The sequence below is a fragment of the Asparagus officinalis genome, unplaced genomic scaffold (genome assembly GCF_001876935.1).
Source record: "Asparagus officinalis unplaced genomic scaffold, Aspof.V1 AsparagusV1_Un647, whole genome shotgun sequence".
Taxonomy (NCBI): Eukaryota; Viridiplantae; Streptophyta; class Magnoliopsida; order Asparagales; family Asparagaceae; genus Asparagus; species Asparagus officinalis.
In genome coordinates, this window is record NW_017972908.1 from 83,484 (window position 1) to 103,136 (window position 19,653).

At 33.0% G+C, this 19,653-nt stretch overlaps 1 protein-coding gene across 2 annotated transcripts; it reads right to left on the reverse strand.

The window, feature by feature from the left end:
- Nucleotides 1–2,739: 2,739 nt before the first annotated feature.
- On the reverse strand, nt 2,740–19,653 carry LOC109828032 (serine/threonine-protein phosphatase 4 regulatory subunit 2). 2 transcript variants are annotated; one of them, XM_020395067.1, is made up of 8 exons: nt 19,595–19,653; nt 19,337–19,443; nt 17,564–17,644; nt 5,384–5,432; nt 5,150–5,255; nt 4,594–4,646; nt 4,292–4,354; nt 2,740–3,322 (listed from the first exon to the last, which is right to left on the reverse strand). In XM_020395067.1, exons 2-8 carry the CDS (start codon nt 19,435–19,437, stop codon nt 2,918–2,920), a joined length of 858 nt encoding a protein of 285 aa, XP_020250656.1. In that variant the 5' UTR covers nt 19,438–19,443; nt 19,595–19,653; the 3' UTR covers nt 2,740–2,917. The 2 variants fall into 2 exon arrangements, with proteins under 2 accessions (XP_020250656.1, XP_020250657.1); XM_020395068.1 differs by lacking the exon at nt 4,292–4,354.

Below are 19,653 nucleotides of genomic sequence, written 5' to 3' on the forward strand. Positions count from 1 at the left end.
TATTATACTATTATTCATATAATATAATATTATTAATAATGTTAATATTATGTTATTACTAGTATGTTATTAATAAATTAATTTATTATAAATATTTTAATATTATATAATATATTATAGTTTTTATGTTAGAGTTTATTAATAGTACTTTAATAATATATTAGTATTTATAATATAAATAAATATTATTATATTATGAATATATAATTTTTACATTAACTTTTATTAGCAATAAATTATTTTATTATTAATAATATTTTATTTTATTATAATAAATTATATTATTTGTTACATAATATAATATTATTTTATATATTATATTACATTTACTATACAACATGTTATTATAATAATATTATTATATTGTTATGTTATTATTAAATATGCTACTATTATATAATATTTAATAATTATTACTTTATTAAAATTTATTTATTAAAAGTTAATAATATTATAGCGACTATACTATTATATAGTATATTATTATATTATTATTTATTATCATTAACTTTTTTATTATTTTATTTATATTTTATTATTATATAATACATTATTAACATATTAAATATTAATATTAATATGTTATTATATTATTATATAAGATATTTTATTTATTATATTTTTATATTATTTAATATATTACTAATATATTAAATTAACTATAATATAGTATATTGTAATATAATATAATAAGCATGTTGATAATAACTCTATATTAATGATATTTAATATATTATATTAGATATTATATTAACACATTCTCAAACTCAAAACCAAAACACCAATCTTAAAACACCTAAAAGGTGTTTTGAAATAAGGGTTGTGTTTTTGGTTTGAGGATGATTTAGCTAAAAAAAACATCATGGTTTCCAAACGCATGGCGTTTTGTTTTTGACAAAAACATCATGAAAACAAGTAAAACACCATGGTATCCAAACGGAACCCTAGTGTTTCACACCTCAATTAAGCAAATATAATTTTCATTCAATCTTCATTGATTTTTTTATTCTGATTACAAAGCTCTTTTATAGAGCAATTACTTATTTGGAAAATCTCACAAAATCAATTCTCTCAAAATCAATTAGATCTCTAAAATCTCTCAAATACTAAAATCAGATTAACTACTAATTTTAAACCACAATTCAAAATTCAAACCTAAACTGAATTAACTACTAAACTGAAAATAAACAAATAAAGAAATCGTTGCTCTTGTCCTCATCACTAACCCTGAGCACTATTAATACTCCAAGATTTGTCTTGTATTGGTTTACAGAAATCTGCAATTATAAATTAAATTTATTAACATCTGCTGTCACATTTTCACTTTATTTATCGGATAGAAATCTACATTTCAGTTTAGTGTCCAAGATTACAAGCGAGCAATTTTGGCTGCATCTTTCTGCTGGAAATTAATTAAGGAAGAAGAAGAGGATAAAAAATCTGAAGCCTTTAACGCTACTTTCCTTTATTGTACCGATAATAGTTAACGGATCTCCAACTCACAATGACGTTTGCCTTGAGACAAGTGCTGCCTGGGGACCAATAGTTTGGATCTTGACTGAATGGAATCTCCAATAGTATTGAATCTAGCTTCTCAGGAGAAGATAAAGATTTACTCCATAATTGTTTAATGAAAATGGTTTAAGAAAGCATTGTTATTTTAAAGTCCCGGGGTTTTGGGCGGTAAAGCCGGTGCATTTGAGCAAGGCTTGCAGTTTTAATAAAACAAAAAGAAGGTAGATAAGAATCTATAAGATGGATATTCAGTAGATTCTTTGACTTGGACAAACAGATAATCTAATAAAAAACTATAACAGAGACCCTAAAGTTGAACGTATTTGCCTATAATATCTTGACACAGACAAGATCAGTTGTTTTTATCAATGGATTTGAAGTTAACTGTGATGATCCAGAGATGAACACTTTTGTATCCTATGATAATGTTTGACAATCTTACATGTTTTTCTCATCCGTTTCATATATCTTCTCTTTTTAAGTTGATCTATATCTATATCCAATTTTGAAGAATATAGAATATATATATATTATATAATATATATATATAATAGTATTATAATATATATATATATTATATATATATAGATATATATATATATATATATAGAAAGAGAGAGAAGAGGAGAGAGAGAGAGAGAGAGAGAGAGAGATTAATGGTATCTGTCATACAGCCAGCAGAAGGAGGTTTTAGATATGTAGGAATCCAGGTTCAACGAGAGCGGTATCCTCCACGAATGTGTCCAACAATGTGATTTAGAGGTGTCCTAGAGAAATCTCCTATGACAAGGATACTCATTAATCTCATATATATATATATAATAGAATATATATAATATATATATATATATATATAATATATATATACTATATATTTGTTTGGTAATAATTAAATAATTAGTAAACAGATATGAATATGATAAATATAAACCTACTCTTTAGTCCACATTCACCGTAGCAGTGTTCCTATTACTAATTCTAGATGGTAACGTCTGAAGGCAACATGGAACTGTTTAGCAAAGCGTTTCAGATGCTCAGGACCGATAGATTTCCCACAATTCAGCCACTTGTATACTTGTTATATTAGTGACACTGATTGCTCCGTGAAAAATTACCTGTCATCATACTCAAGCTAGTCCAGAACTGGAATAAACAGATTTTCCATGATTCAGCCTCTGTATACGCCTTGTAATAATAGTAGTTAGACAAGTAAAGACTAGTTCCTTCATGAACCAGGCACATCTCAAACCAATTCAAAATACAATCTTATAGAACCAGGTCCATCTTAATGTGAAATCTGAACTTCAGTTAGGTATTGCATCTTTGAAAAGGACATCAAAATCATCACATGTCTCAATTACACAACATTCTGATTGTCATAAATGAAAAATCTCAAGCCAACTTATGACTGCTCCGGAGCGGGAGGATTATGTTCACTAGTTGTACAAGGTTCCTTGGTAGCATCAGAGCTTTGCTTCGGATTTGTTTCAGGAGCTTCGCTGACCTTCTCTTCTTGCATCTCAGTATCAACATTCTGAACATCTGCAACAGTGTCAGAAGCCTGAGCATCTATCTCAACATTCTGAGCATCATTTACCTCAGCGTCAGCACTAGGAGCATCTCCATCAGCCTCGGCTTCAACCATTTCTTCATCACCATCACCGGCTATAGTTTCTACACCATTCGATACTGGAGCAGATTGACTTCTGGATTCCTCAACTTCCCTATCAGGTTCAGTTGGTTTTGGGGATGTTTGCCTGGGGTATGGATCGGAGCAAGCACTTAGGGTCGATGTCACCAACAAGTTCTGTATAAAAACAAATATAAGCTTGATAAATTTTAAAAATAAATAAATAAGCTATTGACTAGCCAAAAGAATATCTCAGAGGACCAAGACATAATAGAGAATTAGAGATAACATGACTGGATTCTTTGATAAAGACACACCCAAATCATATACCGATATTTGGGTGCTATCCTAGATGCGTCAAACCATATTAGAGATATATTTGGGACCAAAATTCTTGTTCATGAATATATGATTAGAATTGTCTTTCCATTTTCTTAATAGAGAACTATGATTTTCAAGAAATTAGTAACATCTATGTTAATGTGTTTTTCCTTAACTGTAAATGGCATGAATTATGATTGTAGACAAACATTAATGGACGTGGTTTTATAACGTTTTATACTGTTGTGTACTTGAGATTTGTGTATCCTAAATTTTTTTCGATGTTGCCGTATCTGCTTACCCGTATTAGGTGGTATATGTATCCACTACCGTATTAGTGAAATACATTATACAACTTTGAAGAATATTAAGAGGTCGGATTTATTGACTTAGAGGAAGCTCTGCAAGTATCATTAAATTGAAGCTGATTTAGGTGTCATCTAGCATCCTCCTGTCCTTTGACTATATTCCCTTCAATGTTCACAAATGGAGATCCTTCCTCTCCTTCAGTCAGTCAAACATGTCTATGAAACAACGACTTCCATAAAAAAATAGGATCATTTATAAACCTTAACCAATGGGAACTGTTTCAGCTAGCATAAATGCTCGAGATCAAATGAAAATTTCCAAAATAAGAAGGATATTTGTTTATTGTCAATCAATAGTACAACAGGCAAAGCAGAGCATAAAATAGAGGTGGATCTTCAGTACTTAAACAAGACAAAGTGATAATTCCAACTAATGTTATGTCTGATCGCAAGCGTTCAAATTATGCCAGTTATTCCGCAATGACCAAACTTTTAAAGAGAACAATTACTGACAAACCTTCTCCAAGGCCAATGCAAGCTTTGATAGACTTCTATATGTGTCTTTCGGAGATAAAAGAATCTGTAATAGCAAAAGGTAATCAGGAATTAATCCTACACCCAGATAAGTATATGATATGAGGGGGAAACATCAAGCACAAAATAATTGATCAATGATTCAATTTCAGGTCATCTAGCTTCAACTATGCTATAGGATTCTAGGAATTGGTTATGTCCTGCTTCCTAAGATGAGCAAAAACTAAACCCTATTTCTCGAAAAGCATTTTCAATTGCGATGACCATTGTGGATAGCGGGATCACCTCACAAAGCCGCTGCAAAGTAAATGGAGGACCTTCAATAAAGCTTAAAAGAGCTGCAATGCAAAAGATCACAGTAAATAATTCATCATATAGATACAAGGGCAATGAATAACTAAATGAGCACAATCATGGAGGCATGACATGAATGCAAATGCCAAGATTTTTTTTTTTTTTTTGCTCAAATATTTCTTGCATGGATTCTAAAAGTTTTAGTTTCTATTAAAAAAATGAAATTGAGAACCAATAGAAAGTTTAATGAATTTTTTGAATCTTTATCGCCTTTGTTCACTCAGGTGGTTGACTTATTTGACGCCTCTCACCTTAGGCAACACTGGACCTCATCGCCTTGACCTCGCCTTTTGCTTAAGAAGTTTAGAGCCACGAATTGTTCAAGCATTGATGATGAGATTCGAGAAACTAATCAGTCTAGTCTACACTGAAGTTGGTATGGGGAAAAAAGAACGAAGACAAAAAAGGAGTGTGTTTTGAACTTGATGAATGAGTTACGTGAATGCATGCAGTATATCTAAGCTATCTTATGCACTTCAAAATTTACCTTCATCCAGTCTTCTAACTAACTCTTGATATGTTTCTCCGAATAAAGAACTCTGTTGTGGACCATCATCACTGACTAACTGAGCTTCAGGATATTCTGCCAAGACCTTCAAATGTTTTATTTTAGAACATGGATCAGGATAATCCCACTGGGCTTATTACTATTCACTCTCATGTGTGTGCGTGCACACTGCAAAATTATTTGTAATGAATTATAGGCAAGCATTTGTATTACCTGCTTTAGTCGAAACGAAAGCAAGCTTTTCAGTATATCCCAATCATGCCTACAATGCAATTCAAAACATAAAGAGTTCCTCTATGTGTTATTGGAAGATTTTATTCAAATAAAACCAGGCAAACAAAAGTAGAGTTTGAAAAAGGAAAATTCAATTACATAGACTAGTATATTATGTGCTTGAAACATGACCTGACTAACATGACCTGACTGTAACTTCTGTTAGCAGAACTATACTTTGGAAAAAGAAAAATATTTTTAAGCATGTGGACAATTATATTATGTGCTTGCAGCATGACATTACTAGTTAAGTTTTTTTAAAAATGGAACAATAAAAGAAACTCAGATGTAATGTTTTTAGCAAATTATACTACAACTATAAATTAACAGTGACTTCATGAGAATGAAATTTAACAAAGAAGCTTCGAAATTTGAATTTCAAAATTAAAAAATTAAAAAAATGATTGAACACGAAGTACAGTTCAGGAGTGGGGCGTTTTGGGGCAGCAGCCACATAGCCTCCAGGTGCCAACATTTTTTTGGGGGTGGGAGGGGGGGGGGGGGGGGGGGGGGGGGGGAGTTGGAATAAGACATGACAAGATAAATGAGGAAAGAGAACACAGTCCAAGATGTTCACCATCCTCTATCATTGCTGTCACTGCTTTTCCCAGATACAGCTGGCTATTGGGCTGATGTCCTTATTTTTTGCTTTAGGGCTATGCCGAAGAATGAGTTAAGGTTTGACCCTCATTTTTCCTCCATTCTCGTAGCAGCTGTGTACCAAAAGCTACAGTGCCGGAAGTAATAATGCTTATTTTCTTGTGTGGCTTTATATTTTCCTTTCCTTTTAGCCTCACCAGTCTCTATTCTGTGACCTAGCCATTGTTACAGCAGAGCAGAGAGGAAAGCACTCCATGAAGGAGCTATCTAGTCTAACACAATCTACAATCACCTTGATGCCAACAATATAATGGATGCTTACAAACAATCAAGAAATTTGATGGAGGACAAACAAATAAGCCAGAGGTGTTAGATAAGATGTACACATTGACAGGTTCGAAGGCAAAATTGATTAGAAGTGCAATGGCTAGAAGAAGGAACTACTATCCAACATTTCCATCCAATGGTCAATAAGAGAAATAAAACACTGACAATTTTCATCATTAATGGGGAGAAGGAAGATGTCAGCCCTTGAGTTGATAGACTGGAGAGCATGAAATAGTTATAAACCACTGACAACTAGGATAAAAGATAACTTTACTACTCAAATGATGGAATATGATAGACCGTTGTAATTTTTTAAAAGAGGAGTTAATATGGAACTACTGGCGTAAAAGTCAATCGTTTCTCTGCTGCAATGAGAGTAAGATATAAGCATGGTGTCACAGCGGAGAAATAGATGAGTTTGATAAATGAAAAGGATTGATAAACTGATGCCTGAGATGGATGAATGTGCTCATTGTACCTAGAAATCATCCATGTTGGTAAGTTAATATCAGCTTAGGCCACTTCATCAAGAGAAGCAGGGCGACAGAGTAACAAGCAGGAATAGAGTGCTGAAATAATTGAACAAGAAGGAAAATATTTGATCTCTAGCATGCATGTAAATGATACACATCATATTCTGTGCAAGTAGAACGTGAACCAAAGTCAGAAATCCTAAGCTTCACTACATCCATTTGAAATAGGCTGTGGTCTAAGAACTAATTTTACAAAAATGTACTATCCTGTTGTATGCAAGATAAAGCATGATCATATGAAAGGCATGAAATTGTTACAGCGACATCTATTTAAATATTTGCTAGTGAGTTATCCAGAAAGGACTAGCGACTAATAACCAATGGGTTAGAGGTCTGCAATGAAGAAAATAAATAAATTATAAAGACAATGGAGCTGGCATTGAAAGTTTGAAACAACATGTTGACCCCAATTCCTATATTCCATAAGTTTCTTCCATGGACATGATATATAAAATTCAATAGATAGTTTAGATTTTTTTTAAATTATTCTTTTAAAATGGAGGAAAGAAATTTGAGGTAGTTTCTGCATGCAGTGGGAAAATATGCGCAAATGAAGAGAGCATGATGGTTTTGCAAATATCATAATGAACACAAATGTAGTGCTATAAAAATTTAGCTCAGGAAAGCCTTGGTTATCCATATACCACTCAGAAGGTTGTATGCGAAAGCTATTATATTAGTAGCAATATAGCTCAAGGCAAGTCTGATCATGATAGAGAAATTTAGAAAGGTAGACAATAGGCACAGTGGAGATGCAGAATATTCTGACTTTGTACGCGGATAAGGCACAACTCCTTCAAGCCTAATTCTGCAATCTTTTTAATTGGCAATGTCCTGAAGCTTCAGTAGGTCCGTGGTCTGCTAGGAAAATGAGGTGAGAAATTGTCAAATTTCCCACCACGTTTTCAATAGTGAATAGCTCCAGACAGTTCAAATATTCCCTAAGGTACTTCTTGTATAAGAATTTTATAGAGATGCATTAATAACCGGATTATCCCTTTCCCTGCAATATATTCATTTGAAAAACAAGACACCTCAGGAGTTTAAATATCACAATGTTGCAGAAAGACATGATATCCAATTGAGAATAGTGAACTTGCATGGAGTATTAGCTGGAGCCTGTGCCTTATAGGAGGATGGAATAGGACATTGTCCATTAATGGAGTGTGTTAAGTCACCAATATGATGTGGAAGTTGATAACATAATTTGGGAAATCAGGAGACATCCACCTTGAACTTATAAACATAGAGAGCTCGGAAGAATAAGATTCAAACCAAGAATGCTGGAAGCACCCATGTCTTGGTTAGTATTATCCATATTATGGAGTGAACAAAATTGTTTGTAATAGACTCATAAGTATTCAGGCTGGAGCAGAAATAAATAAATATTTTATTAAAAAAAGCTGGGATGAATAGTGTTCAGCCAGGAGCAGAAATATAGAAAGCTAATAGATGGACAAATTATCAAAGCCAGAGTAAAAGGTGAACCTACTTAGGAACACATTGAAGAAGACATCAGTCACATCACCTTGTTTATTTTTGGGTCTATCCTTTCCAGTTGATATCTTGATGAGCACTCAGCCACATATTCGTAAAAGGGGGTTAAGACTAAGTACATGTCCTTTATATTTTCAACAATTCAATGTTCCTTATTCTGAAGTATCTTCACCACTTATCTTGGTATTCTAAATAATCATCTCAAATCACATTGATCTTGTCTTAAATTATCAGAAAACATATATACTATGTCATTAAAAACTAGCAAATGGCATGTAACAAATTAAGAAAAGGAGGAGATCCTTCAATTATGAATGAGAAAAAGAAGATACATAGTAATCATTGTTGGCACATAGCTTTGGACCCATTCACTAATGATTTAACGTTTTTTACACATGGGGTATGACAGTATGTTAACATGCTCTTCGCCATTTACCCTTTGGAAATATTGTATTTTACACTAAATTGAAATACTTAAGAGAATAAAATAAAATGTAAATGGATGAATGTTACAAATATTATCCTCAATACACTCTAATATATACTACTAATGGTAAGTTTTAGAACCAACTCAACAATTATACAAGACAGTGAATGATAGGAAAAGAGGAGATTCATGATTTGTTATAACTCATATATTAAAATCACTTTACAACTAAAACTTTAATTGTATTATTTAAAAATCGGTGTAACATTAGGACATTAAATTACAATAAATCCTTGTATTCCTTTTTTTCTAGTTCTTAAATCTATTAATTGATTCTATTAATACATAGATTTTAATTCTTTTCTTGAAAATTTAGATCTTGCTTTTTTTTTTATTCTAGATCAGAGTCTGTAGCATAAAATCTTCAAACCTAACATTTTTTCTTAATCAAACATACAAAACCTACTCTCTTTTTTTCTTTGTTTATTTGTGTTCTAAATCTACTATTTGATCCTGTTATCCTGTTATAATATAGAACACCGATTTTAATTCTTTTCTTAATAATAAAAATATTGTGATAGTTGTGTTTACTGAATTCTAAGTCATAATCCATGACATAAAGTCCTAAACCCTAACATTTTCTTTTTATTATCAAACATAAAAACCCCAACTGTAAAATCTATTTTTTCGCACTTTGTAGGATTTTTTGGTAGGTGGATAATCCAAATATCGACAACACTGAATCTGATAGAGTTGAACATGTTTAGAACTGATGGCCAAGATTTTACTAGAACCAATAGCGGTATGCTATGTTATTTTGAATTCCGATGAATTTGTTATATGGAAGAGAGTTTTGCTTCGCATCTAAAATCACACACCAAGAGTTATACAAGTTTGCCCTGAAAGTAGTGCCTAGTGTGTGACAACAATTGTTCTAATCTAGGCAGGCACCTCATGCATGATCACCTGAATTGAAGAGTAATCCGATTCTTATTTTATTTATGTTATTAATTTATCTATTTTAACCTTTTTTATGTGTTTTAGCTAGCTATCAGAAAGACATGGATATAAGTGAAAACAAAATCATTTTTCTTGAATTATTTTCCAAAGCTTTTTTGGTATTACGGTGTATATTTTTAAAAGTAAATGCCAAAATAATACTAACTTCAAAAACAAGCACCGTGGGGTTGAAACCATGACCTCCAAATTAACATCCTTCTGCCTCTATTGATTGGGCTTTGCCTGATAATCGCAAATTCCTAGCAAATCAAGGAATATTTTAACAAATTGAATTCAAGTACCTTTTGATATAAAGTTAAATTCGAACACAAACCCTCCGGATCCAACCTGTAACACTACATCAAACAGTTGATCTTGATATGTAACAAAACTAAGTGTGCTCTTTTTTAACAAAGTCCTCTACTCTAACTCCTATTAATTGTTCCCATTGCTCCTCATTAAGAGAGTAACTAAAGAGAAACTAGAATCGAGAGGTACGATGTGTTTCTTATTTTTGAATCTATTACTTAATTTTACTCGATTATATCAATATAAGACATTTTTTCCTTGAAAATTTGGAACTTGCATTTGGTGTTTTTATTGCAATCAAGTTCTGACATATAAAGTCCTAAATCGTAATATATTATTTTATATCAAACAGAAAACCGTAACATTTTCCTTTTATTTCTTCTACAGTTCTTGAATTTATTACTTGATTTTATTAATACAGGATACTAATTTTATTTATTTTCTTAAAAATTTAAATGTATTGTTTTTACTGAATTCTAGGTCATAATCCTCAACATGAAATCCAAACACAAACATTTTCATTAAACAAAGAAACTCTAATATTTCTTCTCTTTTTCTAATTCTCAAATATATTATTTGATTCCATTAATATAGATTTTAATTCTTTTCTTGAAATTTAGACCTTGCATTTGTGTTTTTATTAAATTCCAGATCCTAACTTGTAACATAAAGTGATAAACCCTAAAATTTTAATTTTTTTATCATAAAAAACCCAATGATAGAATCATTTCTTTTGTGATTTATAGGACTTTTGTAGTAGAAGGATAATCTGAATAACCTGATAGAGTCATAATTTGAAAATCTAAATATCTAGGTTGCTCAACCCTATCAGATTTAGTGATCTCGATATTCTAATTTCTAATCATCTAAGTTCTACTACAAATATCATACAATCGCAAAAGAAATAGATTTTACAATCATGGTTTTTATGTTTATTGTTGATAAAAAAGAATGGTAACAGTTAACTTACCGGAGGAGATGACTAAAATTTGAACGAAGGATTCATGTAACCGACCCCAAACATTTGGGCTAAAGGCTTTGTTTGTTGTTGTTGTGTTTGATAAAAAAGAAACCTTTAGGGTTTAGGACTTTATGTCACAGATTATGGTCTAGAATTCAATAAAAAAGAATAAATGCAAGATCTTTATTTTCAATACAATAATTAAAATAGGTGTCCAGTATTAATAAAATCAAATAATAAAATTTAAGGACTAAATAAGGAGAAAGAAAGAAAATTTTTGTGATTTTATATTTAATAAAAAATGTTAGGGTTTAGGATATTATGTCACACATTACAATCTAGAATTCAATAAAAGAAACAAATGCAAGATTTATAATCGAAGGAAAAAAAATCAGTGTCTATAATAATAGAATCAAGTAATAGATTCCAAAACTAAAAATAGAGGGGGGAAAACATATTTGCCGATTCAAATTGCTCTCAAGTTGCTCATGAAGGTGGAGAGGCAATGGAGAATTAATTAAGAGACGTCAGAGTAGTGGACTTAAAAAAGTGCAGTTATTTTTGTTATTGGTCAGGTCCAAGGGTTTGATATAGTGTCACTAGTCAAATCCGAGGATTTGTTTTTGACTTCGATTTGAATATCAAAAGTTATTCTAATTCAATTTGTTTATTTAAATATTCATTTATTCGTAAGGTGTTTGGGAATATTTAGCCAGCTCAATCGGTTGAGAAACAAGGTTTTTAGTCCTGATGTAGTGAGTTTGCCTCTTGCATCAGTTGTTTTTTAAGTTAGTATTTTTTGAATTTTATTTTAAAAACACCTAGGGCAGTAAAAAAAGGATAAAATTTTAATTCAAGAAAAGAGTTACCTTTACACTTATATCCATGTCCACTCCATTAAATAAAAATTAATAAATCAAGATAGTTCTAGTCTGATGTCGATTACATGTACAAAATGGCAAATACTACAAGACTACTAACCTAATGAAGGATAAGATGGTCATAATAAAACTTAAAATGTAACATAGTAAAGAAAATAATGTATAATATGAGTGTTAGTTAGAGAAGATGTGATAACTAGATCTGGAGAACCAAACAAGAAGAAAGGTGACTCACAATTATAAGATAGTTAAAACAGTTAGGGGAGAAGAAAGTCGTTATCCTAAATTTTTAGGATTTGGTACGTGAATCAATTTTCTCGATCTACGTTAAGCGTCATCTCCTCTCTTGGACAAGCAACTACCATATCTTTACATCTATAATATATGTTCCTTTTGGTCTGCCTCTAGTTGCTCTAGCTTCTTTGACGGCACTCAGTGGATCACCTGTACACCTGTACAGACTATCTTACATGACATTTCTTCATTTCAATCTCTATTATGGCCTGTTTGGTAACCATAATTTCATTTCAAATACAGTATTTAGCTCAATTGTATTGTTTGGACCCAAAAGAATTTGAATTCTGGATATTGACTCAAATCCAATAACATTTTAATAGTATACTGGGCCCATAAATCTAAATCCCAACTTGCAGCCCGTCATTTCAATTCCATCTCCCCCTCCCTGCTCTCGCGATCTCTCACCTCCCCACTTCCGTTCTTGCGATCTCTCACCCTCCCCACTTCCGCTCTCAACTAGCGGTGGCGACGAAGACGATGAGGAGATCCAGTCTCAACACCGGCGGTGGCGGCGGCGGCGATGACGACGAGCTTCACCTGCAAGCCCTAATTTCACCTTCGGCGACGACGGCGATCATCGAAAACGGTGAGAACTTCTCGATCCTCTATCTTTTGTGGATCATGCGAAATTTTTGGACTTGAATTTAGGATAAGGTCAATTGATTGGGGTTATATGATTTCTAGGTCTTCTATTGTTGTCTTGTGTTGGTTTCATTTGGGATTTAGCTGTATAATTGGGTTATTGGGAAGCAGAGTTTTGAAAATTTAGGGGAAATAGTTCAATTTGAGATTTCGGTTGATTTAGAAGCATTGCATGTTGAAAAAAAAAATTACAGAAGGGGAAGAAAAAGCTTTTTGATACATGCACACCAAATATTCTACATCACTAGACCAACAAAACAAAATGGATAAAATGATTGAAGAAGATAGAAGAAGGGCTAGAACTGGTAGACAGTAAAAGGAGATTTGGGTTCATCTTCTTGGGTTAGGCATGGCTCAAGTTCAGAGTGTGAAGATATAGAAGAATAAAAAAGGCAGAGGGAAAGAAAAGAGGAAGATATTATTATTACAAGGATTGCAATTTGCTCTCTGAAGTTAAGCAACAAGATGTTTCAACCATGTTTTCCTCTCCTCACATAGCCTAGCATACTAGCAGATGAAATGACTACTTGAGATAGTTACCATGGTTACCCAAATACTTCTACAAGTTTCTGACTACTGGAGATAGTGATTCATTGCCTTTCACTATTTACAACTAACAAACTACTTGATATAGCGATTCATGAGTACTACCTGTAATTTCCTCGGCATCTTCCAGTTAAGTCTTCTAAATTGTGTAACATGGTTCGACATTTTAACGATATTGCAGCCTTTTAAGGAGGCAACAAGAAGGGCATCACACATAGCACAACCTGCTTAATGGGTCTGTACTTATTTTGGTGAACATGAAGAGAGAGGGAGAAAAAAGCTATCCCTGCGGTCATTGCTTCGTCATGATGCAACTGGAATTTGTAGCTGTTTGGTCAATTTGCAAACATATAGAGGAGACACGACTGCTCCTTGAGTATCGATGTTCCTTAATAATTTATGCTTGTATAATAAATTTGATAGAGTTTGGTTAGCTCATGTTTGATTGTGGCACTCCTTAAACTTTTCGACAATCGTACATTGTCTATTGATATGTACAGTTCGCAGCTACTACCATAATCACCGGACCCCTAAAGGCAATTCAAAGTGTTAGTCAATTCTGGCCGAACCCTGTGAATGTATAACTTATTCCCATTCTCGCATGCTTCTCATTAGTAGTAACCCTATCAACCTTCAGTATATGGCTGAATTAGCTTTTGAAGATACACAGTTGTTTGATAATATTATGTTCTAAAAAATCTTTAGAAGGATAAGATTTACTCTGAGACGTAACATTCTTCAGGACTGTCGATCCAAAAGGACAACTGAAAATTACCTCTTTAACTTGATGTCAAAAGTTGAAGGAGGTTAATCTTTATAAGACATTAAGACATTACCATCCTGATAATTGCAGCCTAATTCTTTTTCGTATCGATGATAAAGTTCAAGAATGTCAGGAGTAACATTCTTTTTCGTATCGATGACAAAGTTCAAGGTGCCAGATCCGGCCAAACTTATCCATTTGCATTTAAGCTCTTGTTTGGTAGTTTTAGTTAGTGCATATCAAATGTTTAAACAATATGGAGGATTAATTTAAACATGGAGGATTAATTGCACACAGACCCACTTCATGTTTTTTCTTATTCCATTTTAACCATCTTTCTTTCAGTCATTCCTTTGCTTTCTTGCTAAAGAGGTATATATCACCAGTATCCCTACAGGCGCTGCCATACATGTTCTTGCCATAATAGAGTAAAATTTTAAACACCAAGTTGTCGTCGAATAAACAGTTGTATGTTAATAATTACATGTTAACAAGTTTGATTTTACTCATGTGTTTTCCTGACATGTGACATTCTTTTATTTGTTGTAATGTGTTCTATTAAGGTTGTATGTGAACATAGTGATAAACTTTCATGTTTGTCTGTTTAGAATGCTTGAGGTTTCACCTTAAATAAGTACACATAGCTTGTTTAAGGATCCTGTGATGGCTAATACACTTATGGGTTATTAAATCCTCAGATGACTAACCTGACCTAATTGAGAATATAATAGCGTGTGCTGTCCTTTTAGAGTGCAATGTCTATGAAGTTCTAATCAAGGGCTTTCATGTGTGCACTGCATGCCAATATCCCATTTCATCCTTTCCTACTCTGATGTAATAACCTTGACTTGCAAATAACTTTCTCTGATGTTTCAATAAGATCTGATGCTTATGTATTACATTGCTTTGGAAATTAGCTTCCGTTAGACATCTATAGGTTGTAGTACTTGTGATATGATCTGAAAGTTTACTTCAACAATACTTTTCTTTCTTTTCGAAGATGGCTTATTGTAGAGTTAACATTTTCCCCTCCTATAGAATACTGCAGATTCCAGGTTGCATACTGGCAGAGATTTTAGGTGTTATTATCGACGTGCCTATGCTTAGTCTAATAACTATCTACAAGCTTCCTGTCATGTTGCACGGTCTTTAAGAATGGAACTGATTTGGTCTTTTTGTTATTGTTTCAGGTAATTCAAGAACTCGCAAAACAAGACTTTCTGAACCGAGGGGAGGAAAGTACAAAAGAAATACAAAGTGAAAGTTTGTAAGCATTAGAAAGAAATCCTCATTTGAATCAGATGTAAAAGTCTTAAAGAAACTAGTGCGAGAGCAACTTAAGCATGACACTATGTAACGGCGAAATATTAACTTCTATTGGTTTGTATTTGTTGGATATTTTGGATCTCTAGTTTGTTGGATTGTTATATGCAATATTTGAAGTTTTTACTTTATTTATTGTTTTGGTTAGTGATGGATGAGTTTACAAAGTTTTATTGATGAATGATTTCGGTTATTTTATGGTGATTATTAGGTCAAGTATTGACATTACTACATTTGAGATTTTAAGGTATTTTATCTATATGTCAAGTTAGTTGGATATGTGATATACTATTTGAGGCATTTATTTCCACCAATTTCAATGCAAAACTTATGTAATTTGAGTATCTTATTTCTAAATTATCTTCGAGCTACAATTTTAGTTCAGAAATTAGAATTCTACTAGTTGGCAAACAACTCAATTCAAATTTTTAAAATTGAAATTCTAAAGTTTGCCAAACATGAATTTTAAATTAAAATCTGGAATTCAAATTTGGATGTTTCCCAAACGAAGGAATTGAATTTGAAATTCTGGATTTCAAATTCCAGATTTCAATTCTGGAATTTGAAATCAAATCCTTGAATCCAAACACAACCTTAAGGTTATTCTTAAGTTCTGGTGTTTCTTTTTTCTGACTACACAGTTTGTATCCTATCTTTTATGATGATGTTAAATCTTGATTGTCCATCCCTACATCACATGATTTAAGCTACAGTCACTTTTTGAACAAGTTCCTCTGCTTACTAAATCTGACCGTACCACCCGCCCCCCAAAAAAACCAAAAAAACCAAAAAAAGCCCCACTTACCCACCCACCCATCAATGCCATTCAACTCCATATGCATTTCTATAGTACACACTGTATTACTGATTCACTTATACATATTAACCATATTCATACACTTATTTCATGAACAGTGTCATGCCATCATCAATTTCACTATCGATTTAATTATATGGATAATATCCTCCATTTCACTAACATGATGAATGGGCACAGAAGATATAAGTAATAAACTTTAGGGTGGAGAAGAAGAGGAAAAGATGATCAAGTGCAACTATCAGACCTTACAAAACTGTATTGATGATCATAGAGAAGGACCTGTCACCAGAAGATGATTGTAAAGGCTTAATAGGATGTTATGGAAGCAAGAGGTTAATTAAGAAATGGTTTTCTTAAAGATGTAAAGTACAGGAAAAGGCTAGCTAAAATATAAGAAGATGGGGGAAAGCTACTTTAATAGATACGGAGACAAAACAGAAACGAGGTGTTTGACACAGAAAATTATCTGAAATCTAGACAAGAGGATGCGGCTATGTAATGCATATTTTGTCCGAATAGATGATATTTAACTCACATAAATGTCTGCATTAAGAAGATGGGGGAAAGCTACTTTAATAGATACGGAGACAAAACAGAAATGAGGCGTTTGACCAAGAAAATTATCCGAAATCTAGACAAGAGGATGCGGCTATGTAATGCATATTTTGTCTGAATAGATGATATTTAACTCACATAAATGCCTGCATTAATTGTAAATCATTTATGAATGAACCAACTATAGTAACTCATTAATAATATAGCTAGCTTCTTATAAAAAGAGGCACAATATCCCTTTTATGTACACCTTCTAAGGTTAAAAGTGGTTTCCGAATAAGTGTTGGACATGGATTGGACATGTGTGCAATATCCACAGAGTTGACATGCCAAGTTTTTGTTAGTGGAAGTTTCATACATACCATAGAACAAAACACAACATGACACTCACGTTTGTGAAGAATATAAAAAAATATAAATGTTTGAACTTTGAATAAAGAATATGTAACCCTATATCATTTTTAGTAATCAATAATATGATTTTGCACAAGGACAAGAAAATACATCAAACATCAAAAAATGGACCAAAATTTGTTCTCGCATGTGCAGATAGATGTACCAATTTCATATAGAAAAGCACAATAGTTGTCCTCAACAAGACATGATTCATCTTTCAATGGAATGGAATATAATCACATACCAGAACTTTCCTGTGGCTGCAATAACCTGCATTATACTTCTAATTTCTTCAAATGTGACGTTAGATCTGGGCTCTGTCTCCCTAGAATCATATAAATAAAACTTCACCAGACATAAAGGAAAGAGAAAAGAACACATCAACACTTCAATTAAAATTATCATGATTGGTGACTCAGGCTTAAGCAATTTGTACCACAAATGCCAGAAGTCACTTCTCAAATTATTTAAATCAATAAATCATCAAAAAGAAGAAAAATGGCGTAGAAGGAAAAGACACTCTCCATAAAGTGCCAATAACATCATTAGAGTATTACAATTATTGATGAAACAAGCTATTGCAACCATGCAAATACACTATACAGGAATACGACCACCATTTACTCGTGTGAAAAAATATGAAGGACTAATTCCAATACATGCTAAAGGCTGAAATTTTATTGTAAGCAAAAGACGACGCAACATCCTGGAATCAAATCCATAGTACATTTGAGTTCAAGTCCACAGAACAATCTTCCTCAAAGGAAAGAAAAGTAACAGGTATTGGGAGGACATCAGAACAACAAAAGCAAGAATAAGAAAATGAGAATCACTGGATTGAATGGCTAATGTATTTGCATCTTACAGCACAGAACAAACAGGCATAAAATAAGATGAGGACAATTTCGTATAACTACAGCGTAACATAACAAGAGAACAGTCTCTTCTAAGAAAGAGTAGTTAATCCTGACTAAATAACAAGTGAAACCAATCTGTAACTAAGTCAGCACAAAAGAAATCCTGCCAAACTAAAACAGCAACAAAGACTGTAAATCAGGATAGAACTTAGAATATCATTCCAGCTTGAAACACATGCCAGTTTCCGGAGAATTAAGTATTCAGTTGGTGACTGTAGTTGGGAATATCAAACAGTGGATGCAGTACAGTAAATGTTTATCTAACTTATCCAAATTAAGAAGTAAATATATAATTTTGTTGATTCAGTGGACTTATTAGTATGGTTTCATCCAAGTTTACCAGTAAAATTACGATTAGCAGAAAAAGTTGTGCAATGAAATTATGCAATGAAATTTTGAATCTCTAAGGCATGTGGAAAGTAGCACAGCAATAAGCATAACTTGGTTAATTGATATGCTAAGGTGGTGGAAATCCAACTAACAAGGCTGAGATTAAGCCGGAGCTTTCTCACGTAACAAAAGTTTATCTGGATTCTGATCTAGTGGTCAGAATCACGCAAGTTATATGCTAATTACTTATCAAAGGTGAGGGAATCAACTTTAAGAACTATTGAAGTTCTCAAAATACTATGTACGAGCACATTTTTAATACCGAGGGAGAAAGAGGCATCTAGGTGAATTGTCAAGAAAATATGTGGCAGTGGCCGTAATAGAGTTCGAACATGTGAGGAATCTGTACAAAAACACCCCGAGTCCACAAACCCTCGTCAAGATAACATGCTTGAGAGTAAACGAATCGTTCGTCGTAAGCAGCTAGTAAGGAAAAGAACAGCACATTAACTACAAAGAGAACTTCAGTGATCTTCGGAAATTGGGAGGATTTCTCTTAATCCACAGAGTAAATATCAAAAGTCTAAACATCCCCTCCATCTCATAACACGTTTTAGGCTTGACGACTCATACAATCAACGTGTAGCTTCTTTGAACGCATCACAAGACAAAACGCTCTTCAGATTGTAAACCCATTCTACAAACTGAAGTATGCTACTACGAACAATTACCGAATTAAATAGCGACTGCATCATAACCTAAATACTTACCCGTGATTTGAAAGAGGGGACGCTTTGTCCTCTACGTGATGAGCCGCGTCATCAGTAGAGAGCGCGGGGTGCTGAGAATTCTCTACAGGTTCATGCTCCATCAATGGCCGTATTCACCAAGTCACAAACAAATTGTTATGGAACGAATTGACAAGGGGCAAAAAAGGAAAAAAAAGAACTAACGAGAAAGGAACATTGCGAATTATTAAAGAGCGAAGTCAGAGAGAAACAATGGAAGGGGAAATTGACTTCGCTTACCGAAACCCTGGATTCTCGGTTGATGCGGATTCGCTAGGAGGCGGCGGTGGGAGCAGCCG

Excerpts from the sequence above, each read along its gene's own strand:
- LOC109828032 (XM_020395067.1), bottom strand. The coding sequence starts at position 19,437 with ATGGAGCATGAACCTGTAGAGAATTCTCAGCACCCCGCGCTCTCTACT. Across the intron at positions 4,647-5,149 it reads AGTTAGAAGACTGGATGAAG|CTCTTTTAAGCTTTATTGAA; the intron begins GTAAATTTTGAA and ends TTTGCATTGCAG. Across the intron at positions 4,355-4,593 it reads CTTTGCAGCGGCTTTGTGAG|ATTCTTTTATCTCCGAAAGA; the intron begins GTGATCCCGCTA and ends TTGCTATTACAG.